At 45.1% G+C, this 19,299-nt stretch overlaps 1 protein-coding gene across 2 annotated transcripts in view; it reads right to left on the bottom strand.

The window, feature by feature from the left end:
• The window catches only part of MAN1C1 (mannosidase alpha class 1C member 1), a 131,952-nt gene extending 113,007 nt beyond the window's left edge, over positions 1 to 18,945 (bottom strand). The window contains exon 1 of one of the 2 annotated variants that reach the window (XM_083511957.1): positions 18,830 to 18,945. Coding sequence is in view for 1 of the 2 variants with exons in the window: in XM_083511956.1 (XP_083368082.1) it covers positions 15,825 to 16,448 (624 nt within the window). In the remaining variant the exon portion in view is untranslated. Of the gene's footprint in view, positions 1 to 15,824; positions 18,652 to 18,829 lie in introns of those variants that run through there. The other variant, XM_083511956.1, reaches the window with a different exon arrangement.
• Positions 18,946 to 19,299: the final 354 nt, after the last annotated feature.

Raw genomic sequence — 19,299 nt, 5'->3', positions numbered from 1 at the left:
TACTAGTGCGGCTTCAGTTGTATGAAATAAGTAGTCGCTGAACACCTAAAGATGGAGAAGAGAGGAAGCTAACAAGCTCTGCACCCTGTTTTACAAGGCAAAGGAAAAGAAACTCAAAATACTGAATATTATGCCAGATTTGTTTTAAATTCCAATCAGCAGGTTAGCATTACAAATCTTACTAGAAGCCAAGTACTAGTGTCCAATCAATGCTGCTCCTTCTACCATGAGGTGCTCAAATATCATATACAGCAGCCACCTTTGACTTTTTTAACATAGTTGGTGAGAAGCCGCTTAAGGCATCTAACTCAAGTTGTAGGATTAAAGATATGTTTTCCGACCATTTGGCTACTGCATCCCAGTGGAATGCAAAACATATAATCCCAAATCCCACTGGATAGAATGCCTCTCTCTCAATACCAAACTGAGGAGCTGAAGACCATGGAATACAGTAATTGTACACCCAGAAAGTGTAAACTGTTTTAGCTGCAACACATTGTTGGGTATACAATCAGTGGAAAACCTGGATTTGACTCTGTGTAATCTGTGAAATCGCTCCCCGAAAGATAGCTGAGCTTTCTACTTTTTCTTGGAATAGATAGCAGCTTGGCTTCAAAATTACAGCTTCCCATGTTCAAGGTTAAATGAAAACCTCTAATACAAAGGAGATTTACAATGAGTACAGTAGAGAAAAAGGATTAAAACAAAGAAGGAGAGAAGGCCAAGAGGGCATCAATATACTCCAAGTCGATTTCTTAGAACCAATACTAAGCAACAAACAGTTGATATGTACCATTCTGTGCAATCTTAAAATGAATGATGTGTAATAGCCCTGAGAAAATGTGGTACTCAAAATATATTTACCATCGCTTCAAAGTTCTACTCAAGCTAGAATGCCATTTAGGTTGAAAATATGACTTACCTTGTCAATTGTCAGCTCTCCAAGTTTCATATATTTGAAGTACATCCAGCTTATAGAGGAAAACATTACTTCAGAGGAAAATGATTTAAGTGCATTCACATCTACTGGCTATGCAGGCAGAAAACCAAAGTGCCTGTAGGCCTCTGGCCCTAGCAAAGACTCACGAAACCCTCAACAGGCGAGCCACAATCCAGCTGTGTCTCCCTATAAGAACCATCTCCATTAAGCTCCTCAGGTCAAAACATAGTCCATTACAATTCTACAAGAATTCACATGTTAAGTGCCACAACCATATTGTCCGAGCCATACAACTGTGACTTTTCTCCCTCAATTTACAGTAAGGAAGTGTTCTTTATCATGGATTTTTCAGCCTCAAGAGGAGTAGTGGAAGCTGTACAGGTAGAATCCCTATGTAAAAAAAATCCCAGGAAATAAGGCTATCACAATAGGATAGATGAAGAGCTACATAGGTAGGAGAACAAATAAATGTCTTAAGTATAAAAGAATGCTCTAAAAGCCTGGATACAGAGATGTCCTAGTAAGAGGAAAGGCCTCTTCAGGTCTAACAGTGAGTTATGAGGAAACTTTTTTTACAAGGAGTGGATAATATAGACATTGAATTTATTAAGTGTTTTGAGTGTTCAGGCATCCCAAATGTATTACTTCAGAAATCTTTACAATTATTCTGTAAGGTAGGTCAGAATCATTATTCCCATATTGCAAGTGGTTATAGGTTCTTCTATAATTCATTTACAAGCTTAGCACACCTTCTAACAACTATGTATGCTCTTACCTAGTATTCAGTTGCTATTAGTTCTCCAAACATGTATTGTAGCCAATTTTAGAAGCTACTACACCTGACCTCATCTGCCAGTCTTAACTGCCAGGGCCCAGGTGTTGGAAGAACAGAGGAAATCAGCATGGTCAGACCCATCTGCCTCCCTGGTCTTCTCCCTTCAGCGTGTTTAACACCTTGGTCTGCTGGGTGAAAAGAGGAGGTCAATCTGGCTTCCCACCTCCCCAAAGCTCAGCAAACCTCCTCAACCAAACATAAAAGCTCTGTCTTAAAGGACAGGTATCCAACCACAAATTGCCCCCAGGTCCTAGATATTCAGGGAGTAGTTGGGTTGAAGACATTCAGACTGGAATGTGAATCTCTGAAGGCACTCAAAAGCAAAAAGAAGCAAGCCGCACTGTTGCAGGAGGTAGGGAGAAACTAAGCACACTAGTAGCAAAAAGCTAGGAGGGCTTTCAAAACAAATGTTTACACCAGCAACGCCTCCCCTGCAGTGCTTGATTTAATACTGTTATTTATCATAAGCCAAGCTGCATATTTGCAAGGAAAACGCAATTGGGTTTTTTGGTTTTTTTTTAAGCTAAATCAGGGTAATAAAATAAGGAAGCAACAACAAATTGCACAAAAGCAAAAAAAAAGTTTGCATTTAGAATGAGAGGAAGTTCAATGAGAGAAATTGGCGTGGCAAAGTACAACTGAACTACAGCTAAAGGGGATGCAGGAAGCAACTTTCACATGCACAGCAACTTTCCATCCTGTGCACTCATGGCAAAACAAACCTTCACACCACACTTCATAAGAGACATACTTTTTCCTACAGGGCAACTACCCTTGTGTAGCAAAACCACATGTGATCCAATCTATTTTAGTAGAGAAAATTCTAATTGGTCTCCAAGGTAGCCTAGAATGTTAAGTGCTCACTTTGAACAGAACTGTGTGTTGTAAGATACACAGGGCTGCTATATAGGCATTTCTAGAGTTAAGTCACTTCTTTTCCAAGAAGTAGAAAACTTGACCCATGTCCCTACATCTTCCATGTTCTTTATTTCCCCATTCCTGCTTTGCACCATTGGCAGTAAATCTCCTTTAACCTGCTTGCTATCTGCCATTTGTTCTTACATTCCATGTGATGCAGAGGTAAGCAGGCATGCAAAGGTACTAGGCATATGATAAACCTGCTGTTACGATAATCTAGGCAAGCAGGTCACTACTTTTTGAAGAAGTACAGAAAGGGCAGCTTAACCACACCAAGCTTAATGTTAACAGTTCTGTCACACTCAGCTGGCATGATGGAACACATGGAAGTGATTCTGGGCACCAGTCTCCTGCACTATCCCATAAGTGGCTTGGCTCTTTAACACCCCCAACAGCGGAACGGCCACAACTTGGTGGGAGAGTTTCACATGCAGAAGGTCCCAAGTTCAATCCCCAGCATCTCCAAGTAACACTGGGAGAAACTTCCTGCATGAAACTCTGGAGAGTTGCTGGGTCACTCAGTACAGACAAACCTGAGCTAAATGAACTTCATTGGTCCAGCGTGGTATAATGCAGTTTCTTGCATTCCTACTCTATTCAGTGTGACTCTAAGAGTCACAGAGCAACATTCCCGCCTTCTAGCACTCCTCCGCAATTTCCTGGTTATTCAATAAGCTATCTTATAGCCCCCAGAAAAGGATTGGGAAATATGAGCTGTGCAGCACCTGAGCAGCCCAGATAGCTCATGAAAGTAGCCAAGCTGCATGTCAAAGTTTCCTAACCTTTTGAAATGGCCACAGTATGCTCAAAAGCATATTCCTCACTCTCCATGCCAGGGCTGCCCAGGAACAGTTTTATCCCCTCTGCCAGGATACTCAATACAAGTTCATATCAACTGCATTAATCCAGACCATCATTCTGGGCTCATGCTCATAATCATGAATGGATATTAGCATCAGCTATGCAGTCAAGAACTAGACCGTCTGCTATTGATGGACTTAAGTGAGTCATGTCCATTTATTTCAATGGGTCTACTTTAAGTAGGTCTAGCACTGGGATCAAACCTTTTGCCACACAAACTGCAAATACAAAATGGCTATTAGACACCCCAAGAGAAGATTTCAAGGTAACACTAAGACCATATGGTGTTTTTGAAGCTTTCTCATATCACTTTGGCTCCATGCATCTGCCTGTTAGGAGCGAACCAGCAATAAATCACATAGAGTAAGTGAAGTTAACTCTTTATTTAAAAAACACCAAGATCTGCACAGGGGTGCCAGGCCTAATGAGCACAGCAATTCTTCTTCAGTAGGTATTGCCCCTGTAAGGCAGTTGTGGAGACTGACGGTCCCTGCCCTGCCTTCCTATGTCCCCTACTCTCCAGGGTTTTTCCCAAGCAATCTGAGACTGCATCTGCATACCTGACTTTACCCTTCTGCTTCATGTCTCTCCGGGTCCTGGGAGATCAGGGGGAGGGGAGCTTGTCGCAGGAGTGAGACCCATGCTTCTTCACCAGCCTGACTTATCTCTGGTTCTTAGCATTCTTACCACTCTCCTGCTTCTGGACTTCTCTTTGCCACAGACTCTCCCTTCTCACTAAGCCCTGTTCCCTCTTTAGCTTCCGATACCTCCTCCTCTTAGTCTTCTCTCTCAGACCATTCATGGTCATCCCAACACCAATCCCCAGACCCTGAGCCTTCTTCACTTAGGGGTTCCCCAGCTGGTTCCTTCCACCATTCCTGTGTCCAATCAGTCCCTGACACTGCCTTGTCTTGCTGCCCTCTGGAGTCAGCTGTTTTGCTAGGCTACCCAAAACAGGTTTCCTCCACCCAAAGAAGCCGCAGGAATGACTCATAAATAGACAAAAATACAGTGGTGCCCCGCAAGACGAATGCCTCGCAAGACGGAAAACTCGCTAGACGAAAGAGTTTTCTGTTTTGGAGGTGCTTCGCAAAACGAATCTCCTATGGGCTTGCTTCGCAAGACGAAAATGTCTTGCGAGTTCCTGCAGGTTTTTTTCCCCTCCCCCCTTTTTCTAAGCCGCTAAGCCGCTTATCAGCTGATCCGATAAGCAGATAAGCCGCTAAAAGCCGCTAAAAGCCGCTAATCCGCTAATCCGTCAATGGGCTTGCTTCGCAAGACGAAAAAACCGCTAGACGAAGAGAATCACAGAACGGATTCTTTTCGTCTTGCGAGGCACCACTGTATGATGTATTGTGGCTATCAGTCAAAAGAAGATTCTGAACAGATGACACAGAGCAAAAACAAAAATACTCCTCATTCCCAGTGTCCAATAATTGATTCTCAAACACTAATGTAATCCTTATGACTAGGCCTCAGAAAACTGAAGGGGACCATATCTGTTCTTTTCTCTATTGGTCTCTTTCACCCCTACCCCACCCATCCTGTCAAGCCAACAAGACATCACAAAGGAAGCCTCTTTTGCCTCATCCATTACTAGCAAAACTGTCTGCTCAATTCCAACAGTACAACACTTTATTACTGCTTACAATGACACAAGAGGCAGGAATGAAACTGCTTGAGTTTTCCAGATCTCTGGTTGTGTTTTCCAAAGAAGGCAGCCTTAGGGGGGTGGGGCAAGACCGCCAATCATGTTGACTTGCAACTCAAGCGAATTTGATCTGAAAAAATCATTGTGAGCGTAAATAAAGAATCCCACTCTGTAATTTTTACAGTCACAAGCAGATAGCCATTTTTGAACATTAATCACTAGTATTTGGCACTTGTTAAAAATTAGATTTTCTCTGAAACTATGCACTACTGATCAATTATATGACAGCCAGCTTCCAGAGACAAATTTAGGAGATGAATTATCCTATATTTGTTTGACGCTTTTTAAAGAAAACAAAGCAATACTGCAGATACTGCTGAAGTGGTTTTACTATTTTCTTACCTCTAAGAAGCATCAAGCAACTGTCAGAAGTAACACACCTCATCTTAGACAATTCTCTAGATGGGTACTAACCTTCTACAGTAGGGAAATATAGTGAAGATAAATTATTACTTCTCAGGTATAGAGCAAAATGTCTACCAACTTGCAGCTGAGAAATGAAGGTTATTTTTACTCTCTTTGGCAGGGGTGGGTGACTTTTGGTCTGCCAGTTGTTGCTGAACTACAAATCCCATCAGCTCCTGCAAGCATGGGATTTTATGGGAGTTGTCGTTCAGCAACATATGGAGGGCCAAAGATTCCCACACCAGCTGTATAGAAATCTTTCTCAACTTGGTGCCTTTCAGATGTTTTGTATTTCAGCTTCAACCAGCACTACCAATGGTCAGGGATGATGGAGTGCAAAACAGTCTGGGTTAGGGAAGGCTACTCTAGTGGTAAGGAGTAGGACTGAACAGTTATTTGAGTTTGGACCTGCATAGAATGGAATAATCTTTTTAAACTAAGACCAGCCCAGCGATACAGTTTCACATGGATGAAATCACAGCTTGAAATGGGATGACAGAATCAATAACTTCTTGACCCACCTGTCTTTCATCCTGTGAAATGTTACTGTGCACATCACAGGCAGATCATCATTTCTGGTGACCAGGGCTCATGTTTCCAAAGAGAAACAGTGACACAAGATAACCAGGAAAAGTGCTTAGCTGACACACTGAAATTCTTTGTTTGGAACTTTGGAAGCGGGGAAGAGAAAAGCCTTAGGCAAATCACTGCTTCTGGGGCAGAATGAATTCAAAGAGTTGTTGCAAGGGTCAGCTAGATAAATACATAAAAGGCTTCTAAATATTGAAATGCTGTCTAAATCAATGGAAATGAGCATATGAAGTTCTCTTATGCCAATTCAAGCTATTGGTCCGTGTGGCCTAGTGTTTGGCAGCTCTCCAGGTCTGATGGACACAACTTCTGCTCCCTATGATCCTTTATTGGAGTTGCCAGGGATTGAGTATGTGAATTCTTTGTGCGTTCTATGACAAAGTACATCTCCTCTCCTTGATGTTCTGAAATTTCACCAGGTATGGTCCACAGCCTTTCAAACAGAGCTGCATGATTATAAGGGCCAGAAACTTGTTTTAAGGAAGGAAGGAAGGAAGGAAGGAAGGAAGGAAGGAAGGAGGGAAACATACCCAGAAGCTGAATTCTGTGCCTGATATTGCCATTTCTACACAACTCTGACTCTCCTACTACGTTAAAATCATGGCTACAATATATTCACTTTTAATAAACATTAACAGCTGTCTGTATTGAACTGCAGCTTGTAGCCCCCTATGGTTTATCATTTGTGCAGCTGTGGACCATTATGTGCAAACCAATGTACAGAAAGTTTCCCCAAAAGCAACTTTCCAAATTAATAAAGTGCAAAGTACCCCCTCCTGTGGCCAAATACGAAGCCCAGGAATTGCATTGGCAAATTGTATTCCAGGGAACTTGGGGGTCCTTGAAAGTTTATCAAAGTTCCTCAGTGATGTTATAACAGTATTCCTCAAAGACTCCTTGCTACCTCTGCCAATCTTTCTTGGCAATTTGCAGCAGAAGGAGAACATTACTTATGTTCTGTATTGCACACTGATCAGCAGACCAATAGCAAGGCACAACAGAACTGCCCAGATCCCCGCACGAACAGAGCACAGAGCACATCAGAATCCTGCAGAATACACTGGCAGGTGCTCAGGGATTCCTCAACTGGCAAATCAACATAGAAGTGTTTGGCACAGAGCAAGTTCCCTGAAAGCAAAAGCTTCAACAATCACTGCCAATAGCATGCCAGCTGCCCAGCCCCTAATAGGACATGCACACAAGAACTCTACAACCTTTGCTGATGGTACACTGCACTCCTCACATCAAAACTAGAAAAAAGTGTATTGAAAAGTGCAAAAGATCTCCAGAACTCGTTAGTGTCCAGGCTGATAGAAGACCAAGAGTATAGGAGTGGGACCCTACAGGGACATTCCCCAGAAAGCCACTGCATGAATAAAATTTTTGGGCAATGAGCCATGTTAAAGAAGCTGCCTCTGAGTAACAGCTTTATTCTTTAAAAGAACCAAAGCTCAACAGGCACAATGCTTACAGGATTAATTTTCCTCAGAGAGAGAAAGGCTCTTCGTTCACATACACCTATTCCATATATCAGGTGTGATGTACTTCTGGCTCTCCAGATGTTGCTGAACTACAACTTCCACCATCCCTGGCCATCAGGTATTCTCACTAGGGCTGATGGGAGTTGTGGTTCAGCAACTTCTGGCGATCCAAAGGCTCCACATGCCAGCCATACATGGAAGTCAAGTGGACCTATCTGTAAAAGGGCTGCCACTACTGAGAAAGTCCTACATCTTGTTGATGTTGTTGTTTAGTCGTTTAGTCGTGTCCGACTCTTCGTGACCCCATGGACCAGAGCAAGCCAGGCACCCCTGTTTTCCACTGCCTCCCGCAGCTTGGTCAGACTCATGTTTGTCGCTTCAAGAACACTGTCCAACCATCTCATCCTCTGTCGTCCCCTTCTCCTTGTGCCCTCCATCTTTCCCAACACCAGGGTCTTTTCCAGGGAGTCTTCTCTTCTCATGAGGTGGCCAAAGTATTGGAGCCTCAGCTTCACGATCTGTCCTTCCAGTGAGCACCCAGGGCTAATTTCCTTAAGAATGGATGCGTTTGATCTTCTTGCAGTCCATGGGACTCTCAAGAGTCTCCTCCAGCACCATAATTCAAAAGCATCAATCTACATCTTGTAACCATCTGCAAATGTTTCAGGAGGCAGAGGACACTTTACAGCAGGCCATCTTCTGGGAATGCTAGAGGGAGCAGGCTGTCTGAAACCTGGAGCTAGCCTATCTGGAGCCTATTTCTACAACCATTTACTCCAAGTTAAATACGACTCCAACTCACCTCATCCTCAGATTGGTTACATTTTCAAGACGGGGGTGGGTGGGGGGTAGTCAATAAACACCAGAAAGTTTAAGGGCTCTCAATTCCACTTTCTTTCTTTTGAGAGACAAGATTTCATGACAAGTCCAATAATTATTTTTTATGAATAAACTGAATGGCCCAACTGTTGTCCCTGGAATTCCTTGAACTTATCAAGTTGACAAACACCTGAACCCTTCCCTAAATCAGTATAGGAATGAGTGGCCCAAGAGCATTAAACAGTGCTGTGGTTGTTTAACCCATTATCCAGCAGCAAACCTAGGCTTAGAACTAAATGTAAACACAGCAAGAAGCAGCAGATAATCCCAAAGACATAAACTACCTGGGACCCAAATATCTGAAAGATACTTCCCAGTATTATCTCAGGTCCTATTATCAGCAGGAGAGGCCCTATTAATCGTGCCACTGATCTGAGACAGGGCCTTCTTGGTAGCGGTTCCCTGTTTGTAGAATGCCCTCCCTGGTAAGGTACCTCTGTCTTCTTCATTAATTACTTTCACAAGGAAGTTAAACACATTCCTGTTCACCCAGGCATTTGAGAGTGAAAGAAGCTGTTCCTGTCAACCTTGAAAAGAAGAGTTGTGAGGATATGTGACTGTTTTTACATGTTTTTAGATCTTATTATTGTTTTTAAACGCTTTAAATGGGTTTTTATTATATTTTAAATTGTCCTGCTTGGCAGTTGACCACCCTGAGTTCCTTTGGGGAGAAGGGAAGATAGAAATTTTATTTTAAAAAATTAATTAATACAATAAAATTTCTATATGGTACACATTAGTAAATTCTGACTTGTCAACATGCACACCCAACTTTAAATATACATGTAAACATTTCAGGGGCATTAAAAAAAAAGATAAAAGAATGTGAAGCATTGCTAACTTGCATTTGAAAATGTTCCAGATTCATTACTACCCTCTCCTTGTTCTGATTTTTAAATTCTATTAAAGGAATTATCTGGAAATTAAAGTCACAAACCAATTCATTGCACAAGAACTTCTGGCAAAAGCATTTTCACGTGTCTATTGCCTAAGAAACAACTTACACAGTAGTTTGGCATGCCATCCAACAAATCTCAGTGTCTTCTCAGCAACTCCCTAAAATTGCATCATACTAATAAATCAACAGCTGCTATCTATCCTAAAGGTTGACACAGAGCTCTGTCGCCTTCTTTTTCCTGCAAAGATTTTCACTATTTTTTAATACATTTTTATCTTTACCCCAATGTTCCATTTCCTTCCTCTAGTCCTTACAATTGCTGAAAACTCAATTTTTTATCTTTAACTAGCCTCTTTTCCTGTTTTGCACAGTTACCTCCCTAGTCCAGTAGCTGAAAAGATGACAAATGAAGTCCTTTAAAAACAACATGCAGGACTTTTACTTAATTATAACAACGCAAGTATTTTACATTGAATTTGAGTACATGATGTATCTGAAAATTAGGTAAGTGTTAAGAATTCAAACACAACTCAGCAAAAGCTTTTCTGATTCAGAAGGCTTTTCAGGAACAACCAATTGATCTGCTTGTTTTTATATTGAACATTTGCTGCTGTTTTCATATTTTCTTGCTTAGAACTGGGATGTGATGTGCTCTAACCTGTTTTACTGGATTTTTTAAATTGTAAGCCACTCAAGGATCTGGTTAAAACCAGAATGATAGAATAGAGATGTTTGGAGATTATTTAAAATACCACAGTCCTATTAATTAACCCATACATTATTTGAATGTATCCAGAATATAGCATTTTTGTTGTTGTTTAGTCGTTTAGTCGTGTCCGACTCTTCGTGACCCCATGGACCAGAGCACGCCAGGCACTCCTGTCTTCCACTGCCTTCCACAGAATATAGCATATGTTACACCAAATTCTGTTACTGCAGCAGAGTCATTACAGATGTAACAATCAGGTCAGTTTCCAGGACAGAAGCTGCTTCTTTGTCCCCACTAGAAATCTTCCCAAAGGGTTGTGAGGCCACAGGGGGAGCTATAGCTTCCAATCCTGGGGGGCTATCCAGATGAATTTGCCTGGATCTGGGGCAGGGAAGACATCAACTTTAGACCTGTACTCAGCGAGTCACACCTGTAGGCAACTTCTGTACAACCAAGCTTACTTCTGATCTGCTCCTATGCTACAATAACTTGAAAAGAAAACACAACTAGCCCCTACTTCCTTTCTTTTTTTCTGGTGGGAAAAAGAGATGCAACACTTTCTACAAGTAGGATTCACATTCTGCACCCATCCGCAAAAGAAACCAAGGCTGCCTTTTCCCTTCAAGAAATGGCCACATGCAAACGCCCCAGAAGCATCTCCAGTTTCCATCCTGTGTTAAGGCTGTACTGAATATACATCAGCTACAGGTTTTCTGCAACAAAATGTACTAACAAAAGGGAGAAAGGGAATAAAAATGAGCTACTTGGAAAGAACGGGGGTGGGGGTGGGGATCCATTTCTTCATTAACACTGCTTTCAAAGCTACCTCTTAACAGACAGCAATGTAGGCCCTTCAACGTTAGGTGCCAAGTAATCACAGATGCAGCGATGCCAGCTCTTCTGAATCAGGTGAAGCACTTTTGCAGCCTTGCATAGATTACTCTTAATTTATGGAGAAATAATCATGTTGGACATGATTGTACATTAGAGATTGCTAGAGGTGCATGCTTAGGGAAAATTCACACGTAGCCTTGGTTTCATGATTCAAGTGCCACTAACTTAGAGGTGCTTTACTCATTTATTCAACCGGTTTGTATGTGCTGCCTTGTATAAAGCAATGCTACTGTGGTTAAGAGAAACTCTTGTACCAGCATGCTCTAGGCCTCAGAAGCTTGCAATGCAGCAAGAAACAAATGAGAAGCCTTAACTCCCAAGTGTCAAAGAAACCCAGGCGGCAGGGAGGGGGGCAGCAGTCCTCTCTCAATTCCCTGCTGCTAACAACAGTCCAACAGGCAGGCAGAGCTAATCTCAACTATGCCTGGGACTGTAAGGAAAAACGAGCACCCCGGGTGCATTTTGTCTAGGTTGCCTGGCAGAGAAATTAGAATTTTATTGTTAGTGCACTGCTTTCTCTGCAAGACTTGATCGAAAAGCTCAGAATCAGAAATAATATTTTATATTGTATATTTTTAAAAAATAAATAAAAAGGTGTGTTGCGACCATGATTTGTCACCCTGGATTTTGTTCTACTACATTTAGACTTTCCTCCCTGTTCAAAGATGTTTGTTGGAGGAACTGATCCAGAGAATTAATGCTCGCACCATTTCATCTCTGTGCTTTATGAATTAGCATCTGTTGCCAACCTCAGGTTTGCTCCAAGCCAGCGGAGCCAAAGGATCCCAAGTGCTGCACTGAATCTATAGCTTGTTGGTTAACTAGGTCACCCTTTTGCAAAGCTGCTAGCCAGTCCTTTATGCATGCAATGCTGGCACTGGGCCAAATCTCTGTCCTCAGTTACACGTGTGAAACCCACCGTGACAAGTGAGATTGTTCGGAGTCCAACACAGACACATGGTAGAATCTGGTCTATTATTCTCCTTGTGTCTCATCAAATGCTGGGTGCCAACATACTGTACAAAGTGAGAGAGGCCGCACTGGGTCAAACACAAGTGCTTCCCACGGGCTTTTATCTATGTCTGTTCTGTTGCCTATAACACTGGGAATTGAGGGTTGCTTTGACCAGAAATGGCATGCACCTTGGTGGGTGGACATGTGCCAAAATGAAATTTCCTTTTGAAAAATGGGTTTTGCCACAAATACAGGTTCTCACCAATGGTCAAGTTCAGGGCCAGGTGTGTCCCCCGCTCCAGTTCAAAGGAGCTAGCAAGACATTTCTGACTTTTCCTACATGTGCACTACAGCTGTGTGTCCTGCCTTTGGCAGAGGTGCAAACAGTTCATCCCAGCCCTCTGCACGCTAGCTGAGGAGTGGAAGTCCACTGATCTCCTACCTAATGTGAGTCATACCAGCAGCATTATTTTTGTTACGAGAAAGCAAGAGGAGAAAGAGGTAAAGGTAGAAAGACGTGCAGTCAAAAACAATATGAAATACAGGAATGGGTCCCATGTGGCAAGCTGTGGTTAATGATGAGTCCAAGGTCTGAAAAGGTTGAAACAGGTCTTAGAGAGGCTGCTGTAATCTTATCGTTAGGCAAAAGGTTCACTTTGGACTTGGGATGACCTTCTGGGCCTCTTCACCCTATCTATTTCAAACACTTCATCAAGTTTTGGTTTCATGCATCTCAATTGACCAAACTTCCACCATTTCCCAAGAGCCATTTCAATTTCTACAGTGTTTTTCCCCGAAGACCCAACCAGAGAGTCTCTTTACTCAGTTTGATCTTATTGTGTCCTGCTACCAGCTTATTAGAATTCCTTCATATATGCTCTATGGGAAAGCAAAGAGGAGAGGTGAAGGGAACATGTGCTTTCAAAGGGCTGAGTGCTAAGTTAGCTCCAGAAAAGGAATCTCAATCTGGTATTGAAGAGAAGGAAGTATAAGTAGATGGGTGGCAGAAGCAGGGATGGATAAAACCACAGGAAAGGTATTTGGAAAGCCAGAATGATTAGTAGAAAAAATGCAATACAAGTAAGAATAATAGGGGAATGTTGGTGAAACACACACAGGGATCCTGGTGAAACATGAACTGAAGGAGGACCAAACCAATATAACAGACTAGCTACAGCTGTGTCCGGATAACTTTTCAAAAAGTCTGATAATATATATACTGGGCAAGTATCTCTATTTTAACTGCTTCTGTCATGCTAATTTCTAGTTAAATAGGTTTAGCAGGCTTTTGTTGAGTTTCAAAAGCCTCTTTCACCAGAAACAAATAACAGAATTAAAAAAGACATGTGTGCACCATAAGCTCTACTATATTACATGAAAAACTGTTATTTGTACACAAGACAGCATGAGATAACAAAGAATTGACAGGTGACACTGTAAGAAAAAATACAAAAATGAGCAGCAACGTTGAGGGGGCTCACTAACTAAAGGTGAGAAGGGATTAGTTCATATTGTGTATTAATATGGTGCATGAAGTTTTGAAATGAGGGTAGGAAAACAAAAAGCAAAATATGAGAGTGCATTTTTATGTACCATGCTCACATATGATACACATTGCATTGTGTAACATATGGGAATTATATTTATTTATTCTTTATATGCCACACTTCTAGTGCTTACACATCACTCAGCTTCAACAATATACTTATTATTATGCAACATCTGCATTCTTTATCATACGCATACAACACAAACAATATGTACACTACTGTAGTCAATTCCTAGAAACAAAATATATTATTGTAAAAAGGTTTGGCTTGAGGTTGCAAAAATTTGAGGTTGTGTGTTTAATATTATGTATATATAACACTATCATGAAAAAGAATGTGTAATGGAAAACACTGGGGTAATGAATGCTGGGAGCAGGGGGAGATAAGGGGAAGTGAAGAAAGTAATTGTCTGTACAGTATCCTAAACACACTTACTGGGGTGTAAGCTTTATTAAATATTGTGGCACTTACTTCTAAGCATGCATAAGGGCTGGTACTGCAGGGCTACACTCTTATGCAGGGAACAAATCCCAGAGTAGTGGGGCTTACTTGTGAGTAAACATGCATAGGAGCAGCTAAAAGGGAGCATTAAGAAGAGACAAATTGAGAAGGCATGGAAGAGAAATTGAAAAAGCCATTGAGAGCCAAAATGGAAGGTAAGTCAGAAAAAGAGAAAGAGTGGTTAAGTGAAAACATGAGGGGGGAGGAATGAAGAGTAGTGTGTGAGAGGAATAAGGCAGTCAAGAAATGCTGAATGAAAGGAAGGAATTGGGAACATGGAAAAGGTGAGTGGAAAAAAAGGAATATTAATGGGCAGTTAACAGAAGCCTAAAGAGGCAATGGGGTGAAAGGCATAACCCAAGGAAGGGGATGATGATGATGATGAGAAAAGCACAATACTCAAGATATGATGCAGATGCTTACTTATCACTCAACATGCCTTTTGCAAGCCACTTCACAATTTTAACAGCTATGCATTACAACCCCATGTTGCACACACTCTCTAGAACCTGTAGTCTTCAACATGTTTTAAATCACGTACATCACAGAAACATATTGCACAGAGCTTCAGAGATCCCCAGCTTTTCAGCATACATCTTCATGGTTGAAAAACCAATGTGTGTCCCCACTTCAAAGATGATGGCATTAGCAGACCAACAGACACAACACAGGTCTGCAGCGCATTACCTGTTAAAGTCACATCTGAAGTTGTTCCAAGTTATATGCTTTACAGCACAATATGCTTTACACACATCCCTCCAAGTTTTAATGGGGCTTACTTACTCCCCAGATAAGTGGATTTAAGACTGCAGTCTCAAGCCAGTCTGTTGTTCCCACCCTTTCAACACATGCTTATGAGGCAAAGTGAGGAACTCTAATCCATGTAAACACTTGTGAAGACAGAGCAACTTAATACAGTAGTAACAATTCCAGATTAATTCTGAATGCACTCAAAAGATATGAGGGGAGCTGTGGAGAGGTAACCAAAGGGGTGGAATGTATTTGAGCCAGGGTTCAGCCCTGCAACCTATTTCCAATGTGCAAAAGGTGCAGCCCTGATGGAAAACCATACCTCTGAACATAGTCAGAAAGCCATTTCTGACATCAACTATACAGGATTCAAAAGCAGAGCTTCCACACCAAAGGAATTGTTTCATCCCTGTCTATGGCAAGGGTAGCCAACATGGTGCTCTCAAGGTGTGGAGGACTTCAATTCCCATCAGCCTCAGCCAGCATGACCAATGGTCAGGGACGATGGGAGTTGTAATTTTACAGCACCACATTGACTACCCTCATCTATCACACATTTTACAGCACTGGTCTTCAACTGGTGGGTCACTGCCAGGTCCAAGGGGGGTCACAAGGGGAGCAGTACCACCATGATAATAGATGGGGAAAGATTAAGAAATGGGTCCCCATGGGCATGCATGGGTGAAAAGTGGGTCCTGGGTCTGAAAAGGTTGAAGATACCTGATTTAGAGCACTTAGGCTCTTTGGGGCAGGGACCTGTCATTTCTCAGGCACTCTGCTAAAAGAACCGTTCCCATTGATAGCATCTTAATTAATGAAGCAGTGAACAGAAATTTAATTCAGAAGGCGGCAAAACCTGAGGAAAGCCATGGGAGGAAAAAGATGCCAAGAGAAAGCGTGTGTTTGTGTGTGCAGAGGGGGAGATGGAGAAGCGCCTCCTCACTCACCTCCTTGAGCTTCAGGCGCCGGACTCGGTTCTCTGGGTCCTCGGTGCCGCCTTTCCTCCTTCCCAGCACCGGGTGGCGGAGGCTGCGGCGGAAGACCTCGTAGTCGAAGCGGAACGGGGCTCTCGTCTGCCGGAGCGGGGCCGCGCTGCCGGTGCCGCTTCCTGCTCCCGCCGCCTTCTTCTCCCCGGGCGGCACCTGGCGGTGGAGCGGGTTGAGGCGCTCTCGGCGGGAGGAAGTGGCGGCGGCGGCTTCCATCACCGCCGCCGCCTGCGCGGGGGGGAGTTTGGGGTCCCTGAGGCGACGAGGCGGCGGCAGGGCGGCGGCGGCGTTGGGCGGGCTGGGGGCGGCATGGCGGAGGCCAGGGTCGGCCCCGGGCGGCGGTGGCGGCGGCGACGTGAGGCTGCGGAGCCCGTCCAAGTCCCCGCCCGCGTCACCGGCGCCCCCTCGGCGGGGCAAGAAGAGGCGCTTGAAGCGGGAAGAGTCCGGCAGCAGGAAGAGGGCCCCGAAGCAGAGCGTGAGCAGGCCCGAGAGGAAGAGCAGGAAGAGGAACTTCTGCGGCAGCCGCAGACCCAGCGCCGACGGCGGCCAGCCCGGCATGCCCGGCAGCTTCCGCAGCAGCAGCATGGGCGCTCCGCAAGGCCCGGCACCAGCGGCGGCGAAGCCACCCCGGATCGAAGCTACCGGACCCGGCGCGAGGAGGCTGCGAGGGCGGCGGCGGCGGCGGCAGCAGCAACCCCAGCGGGGCGTCAGACAGGCGACCCGAGCAACCTGCCGGGCGGGATCAAAGGGCGGGTGGTTGGGATCAGCTGTCTCAGAGGAGAGGAGAGAGCTATATGCTTAATAAAAATGCGCGCCCTGCTCCGTTGAGTGGATCCATCCAGAGACTTAAAAAATAAAAATAAAAATCCCGGTTGTAAAAATAATAATTATAATAAAGGGTGGTGGTGCAGAAGTGTGAAAACGCGCGCTTCTCTCGAGCTAGAGTTAAAAATTGGCTTTCTTCGTGAAAGGACACGTGTCTCAGTCTAGACTAGACACTCCAGGAACAGAGACAGAGAGGGACCCACCCGGGCGCGCTTCTTTGCCACCGTCCCACTCTGCTTTGCAGCCCTTGTCCCTAGGAGAAGTTGCAGCAGCTGCTCCGGGTTGCTCTTCCAGCCGGGCAAGAAGTTGAGGAGTTGCTTGACGAGATGCTCAGCGGAGAGACACGCAGGGAGAGATAAGCAGCCTCCTCTTCCTGCCTGCCCTCCTGCCGCCTCTTCGCGCACACGCTTGTAAGAGGAGTTCCCCCTTCTGGCACGAAGGCTACGGCCGAGGCATCGCTGCCTCCTTGGGGGTCCTGAGACAGCAGATGGAGGCAGCCCTGGCCAGACAGAAAGGGAGGGGTACCTGGCGGATCTTTCTTTTTCTTTCCCTTTACTTCGTCCACGCCTTGCTCCCTCCTTGCTTACTGCTGCTGCTATTAAGCACCAGGGGTGCTGTTCTCTGTCTGGTTCAGGGGCAGATCCGGATGGGTGATGGGTTCATGATGCAGCATTTCTGCAGGGAAAGGAGCGGGAGCTTGGCGCGCTCTGCACAAGGGAGCTGTTGCGCGCGGGGGGCGCGATCGGCTGGTCCCAAGCGCGGCGTTGTCTGCAAGCCCCCCTCCGTCCTTCTCCTCTCTCCATCCACTTCAGCCCGGCCTCTCTCGCTCGCTCTTTTCCCGGACGGACTCACCATCAGCTTTCGTCTGTTGCAAGCCGCATCCTCGAGGCTTCCCAGATCGGGTTCTTCTGGCAATAATCGGCCGGCTGTTTAGGGAAAAGCCGAACGTTCATCTCCTCCTCCTCCCTCCAAAAAGAAAAAAAGAAAAGGGGAGGATCTACAAGGCCAGAGGAGGGGTTTGGATGGGGCGGAGGGAATAAAAGAAAAAGGGGGGAATCAAACTACTGTATCGCTAATATCCCTCTTGCTGGTCTCTATGTAAGACTTCGTGGGAATCTCCTTCTTAGCTTGCAAGCAAATGCACCTAATGCAGAGTAATTTCTTTTTTAAAATAAACGTCGTCGGGTAGCTGTTTGCTTGCTTTCTTCTCTTTTTATGACCATCTGGCAAACTGCATCCCGACTTTCGTGGCTCCTCCTTCCTTCTCCTCCTCCCCAGAGAAGAAACGATTCACAACTTTTTCTTCCTTGTTCATTGGATGGAAGCAACTGTCTCTTTAAAAAAAAAAGCCTCGAGAGAATACACTAGAGATCCACAGCTCTAATCGGAGATCCACACTTCGGTTTGAGAAAGCTAGAGGGTGGGAGGGAAATTGTGCATTTCATTATTGGGCTGGGCGGACAGTTGGTTGCCTGAGCTCCCAGCCCCAGACTCTCTCTCGATCCTTCAGGCACTGAAGTCTCTGAAATCGCTGCCTCCCTTCTAGTCTTGCTATTGTCTGGGCACAGATGTTGGGAAAGCGGAGAGAAAAGGCTGCTTCTGCCTTTGCTCGCTTCTCGCTGCCAATGGGTCTAAGTGCCCACTAAATAAGGCTGCTGCCAGGCGAGCTCCCCAGAGGCAGCGGGCCTCTCTCGCGCTTCCCATCCAAGAATTACAGGTTCTGTACCTCCCTCCTCCTAACTGCACCAGGCTCATCAAACGCAATTACAGCCCTGCCGAAGCGGCTGCCAGTTCGCATCTTTCCTGGAGATCCAAACAGCGCTGCTGGCCAGCCTTGGACTGCACTTACTGCTGCCCCCTCCGCAGCTCGGCTCTTACTGCGACAGCAGCAGCTCCTGCTCCAGCCGGCCCCGCCTCCTTCGGTCCGGCCCCGCCTCCGCGCGTGGGCCCCGCCTGGCTCGCACACCCTCCCCCTCGCAGGCCACGCCCCCTCCCAGCGGTTAATGTTCCCCTCGAGAGGAAGAGAGAACGCGCGCGTCGCCGCCGCTGCCTAGTTTTGGCGCGCGCCTCTCCCCCTCTTCCCGCCTCCCCTCCCACTATTGGACCGGTATGCGTGGCTACTCTCCGACTGATTGGCGCACCAGGACTATCGCTCAGGCACGAGCTCCCTCTCGTTATTGTTTACCACAGCGGCCGGCTGGAGCTTCTCCGCCTCGTACGCTATTGGTTGGCAAGCTCTTCCCGTTCTGATTGGCTTGAGATGCTTCAGATCGTTGGAGAGGGCGGCGGAGCGTTACGCGGGGGTGGGAGCGGGTGGATGGCCGTCTTGTGAAGGAGGCAGACACGTGTCGGGGCGTTTCTCTCTTTTTTTCATGTAAGAGCCGCATATCTAATAAATACAGCAGAGTCTGGTTTCACCTTAAAGGCTCACACATGTCCTGTGGGATACGATTTTCAGAACTAGAGTCCATTTCCTCCCAGTCCACAACGGCTAATTATGTCGCAATGCATCTTCTCGGAAACGTGTGTAATAAAATGGTTTGGATTAAAAATCAATTTCTCAATATGCCGCGCTGGCAACGCCAGTTTGAGGCTAGCTGGGGTTGTTGCA

The sequence above is a fragment of the Podarcis liolepis genome (assembly GCF_965112155.1).
Source record: "Podarcis liolepis genome assembly, chromosome: 7".
Taxonomy (NCBI): Eukaryota; Metazoa; Chordata; class Lepidosauria; order Squamata; family Lacertidae; genus Podarcis; species Podarcis liolepis.
Note: the sequence above shows the minus strand (reverse complement) of the source record. Positions and strands in the feature narration are given on the sequence as shown.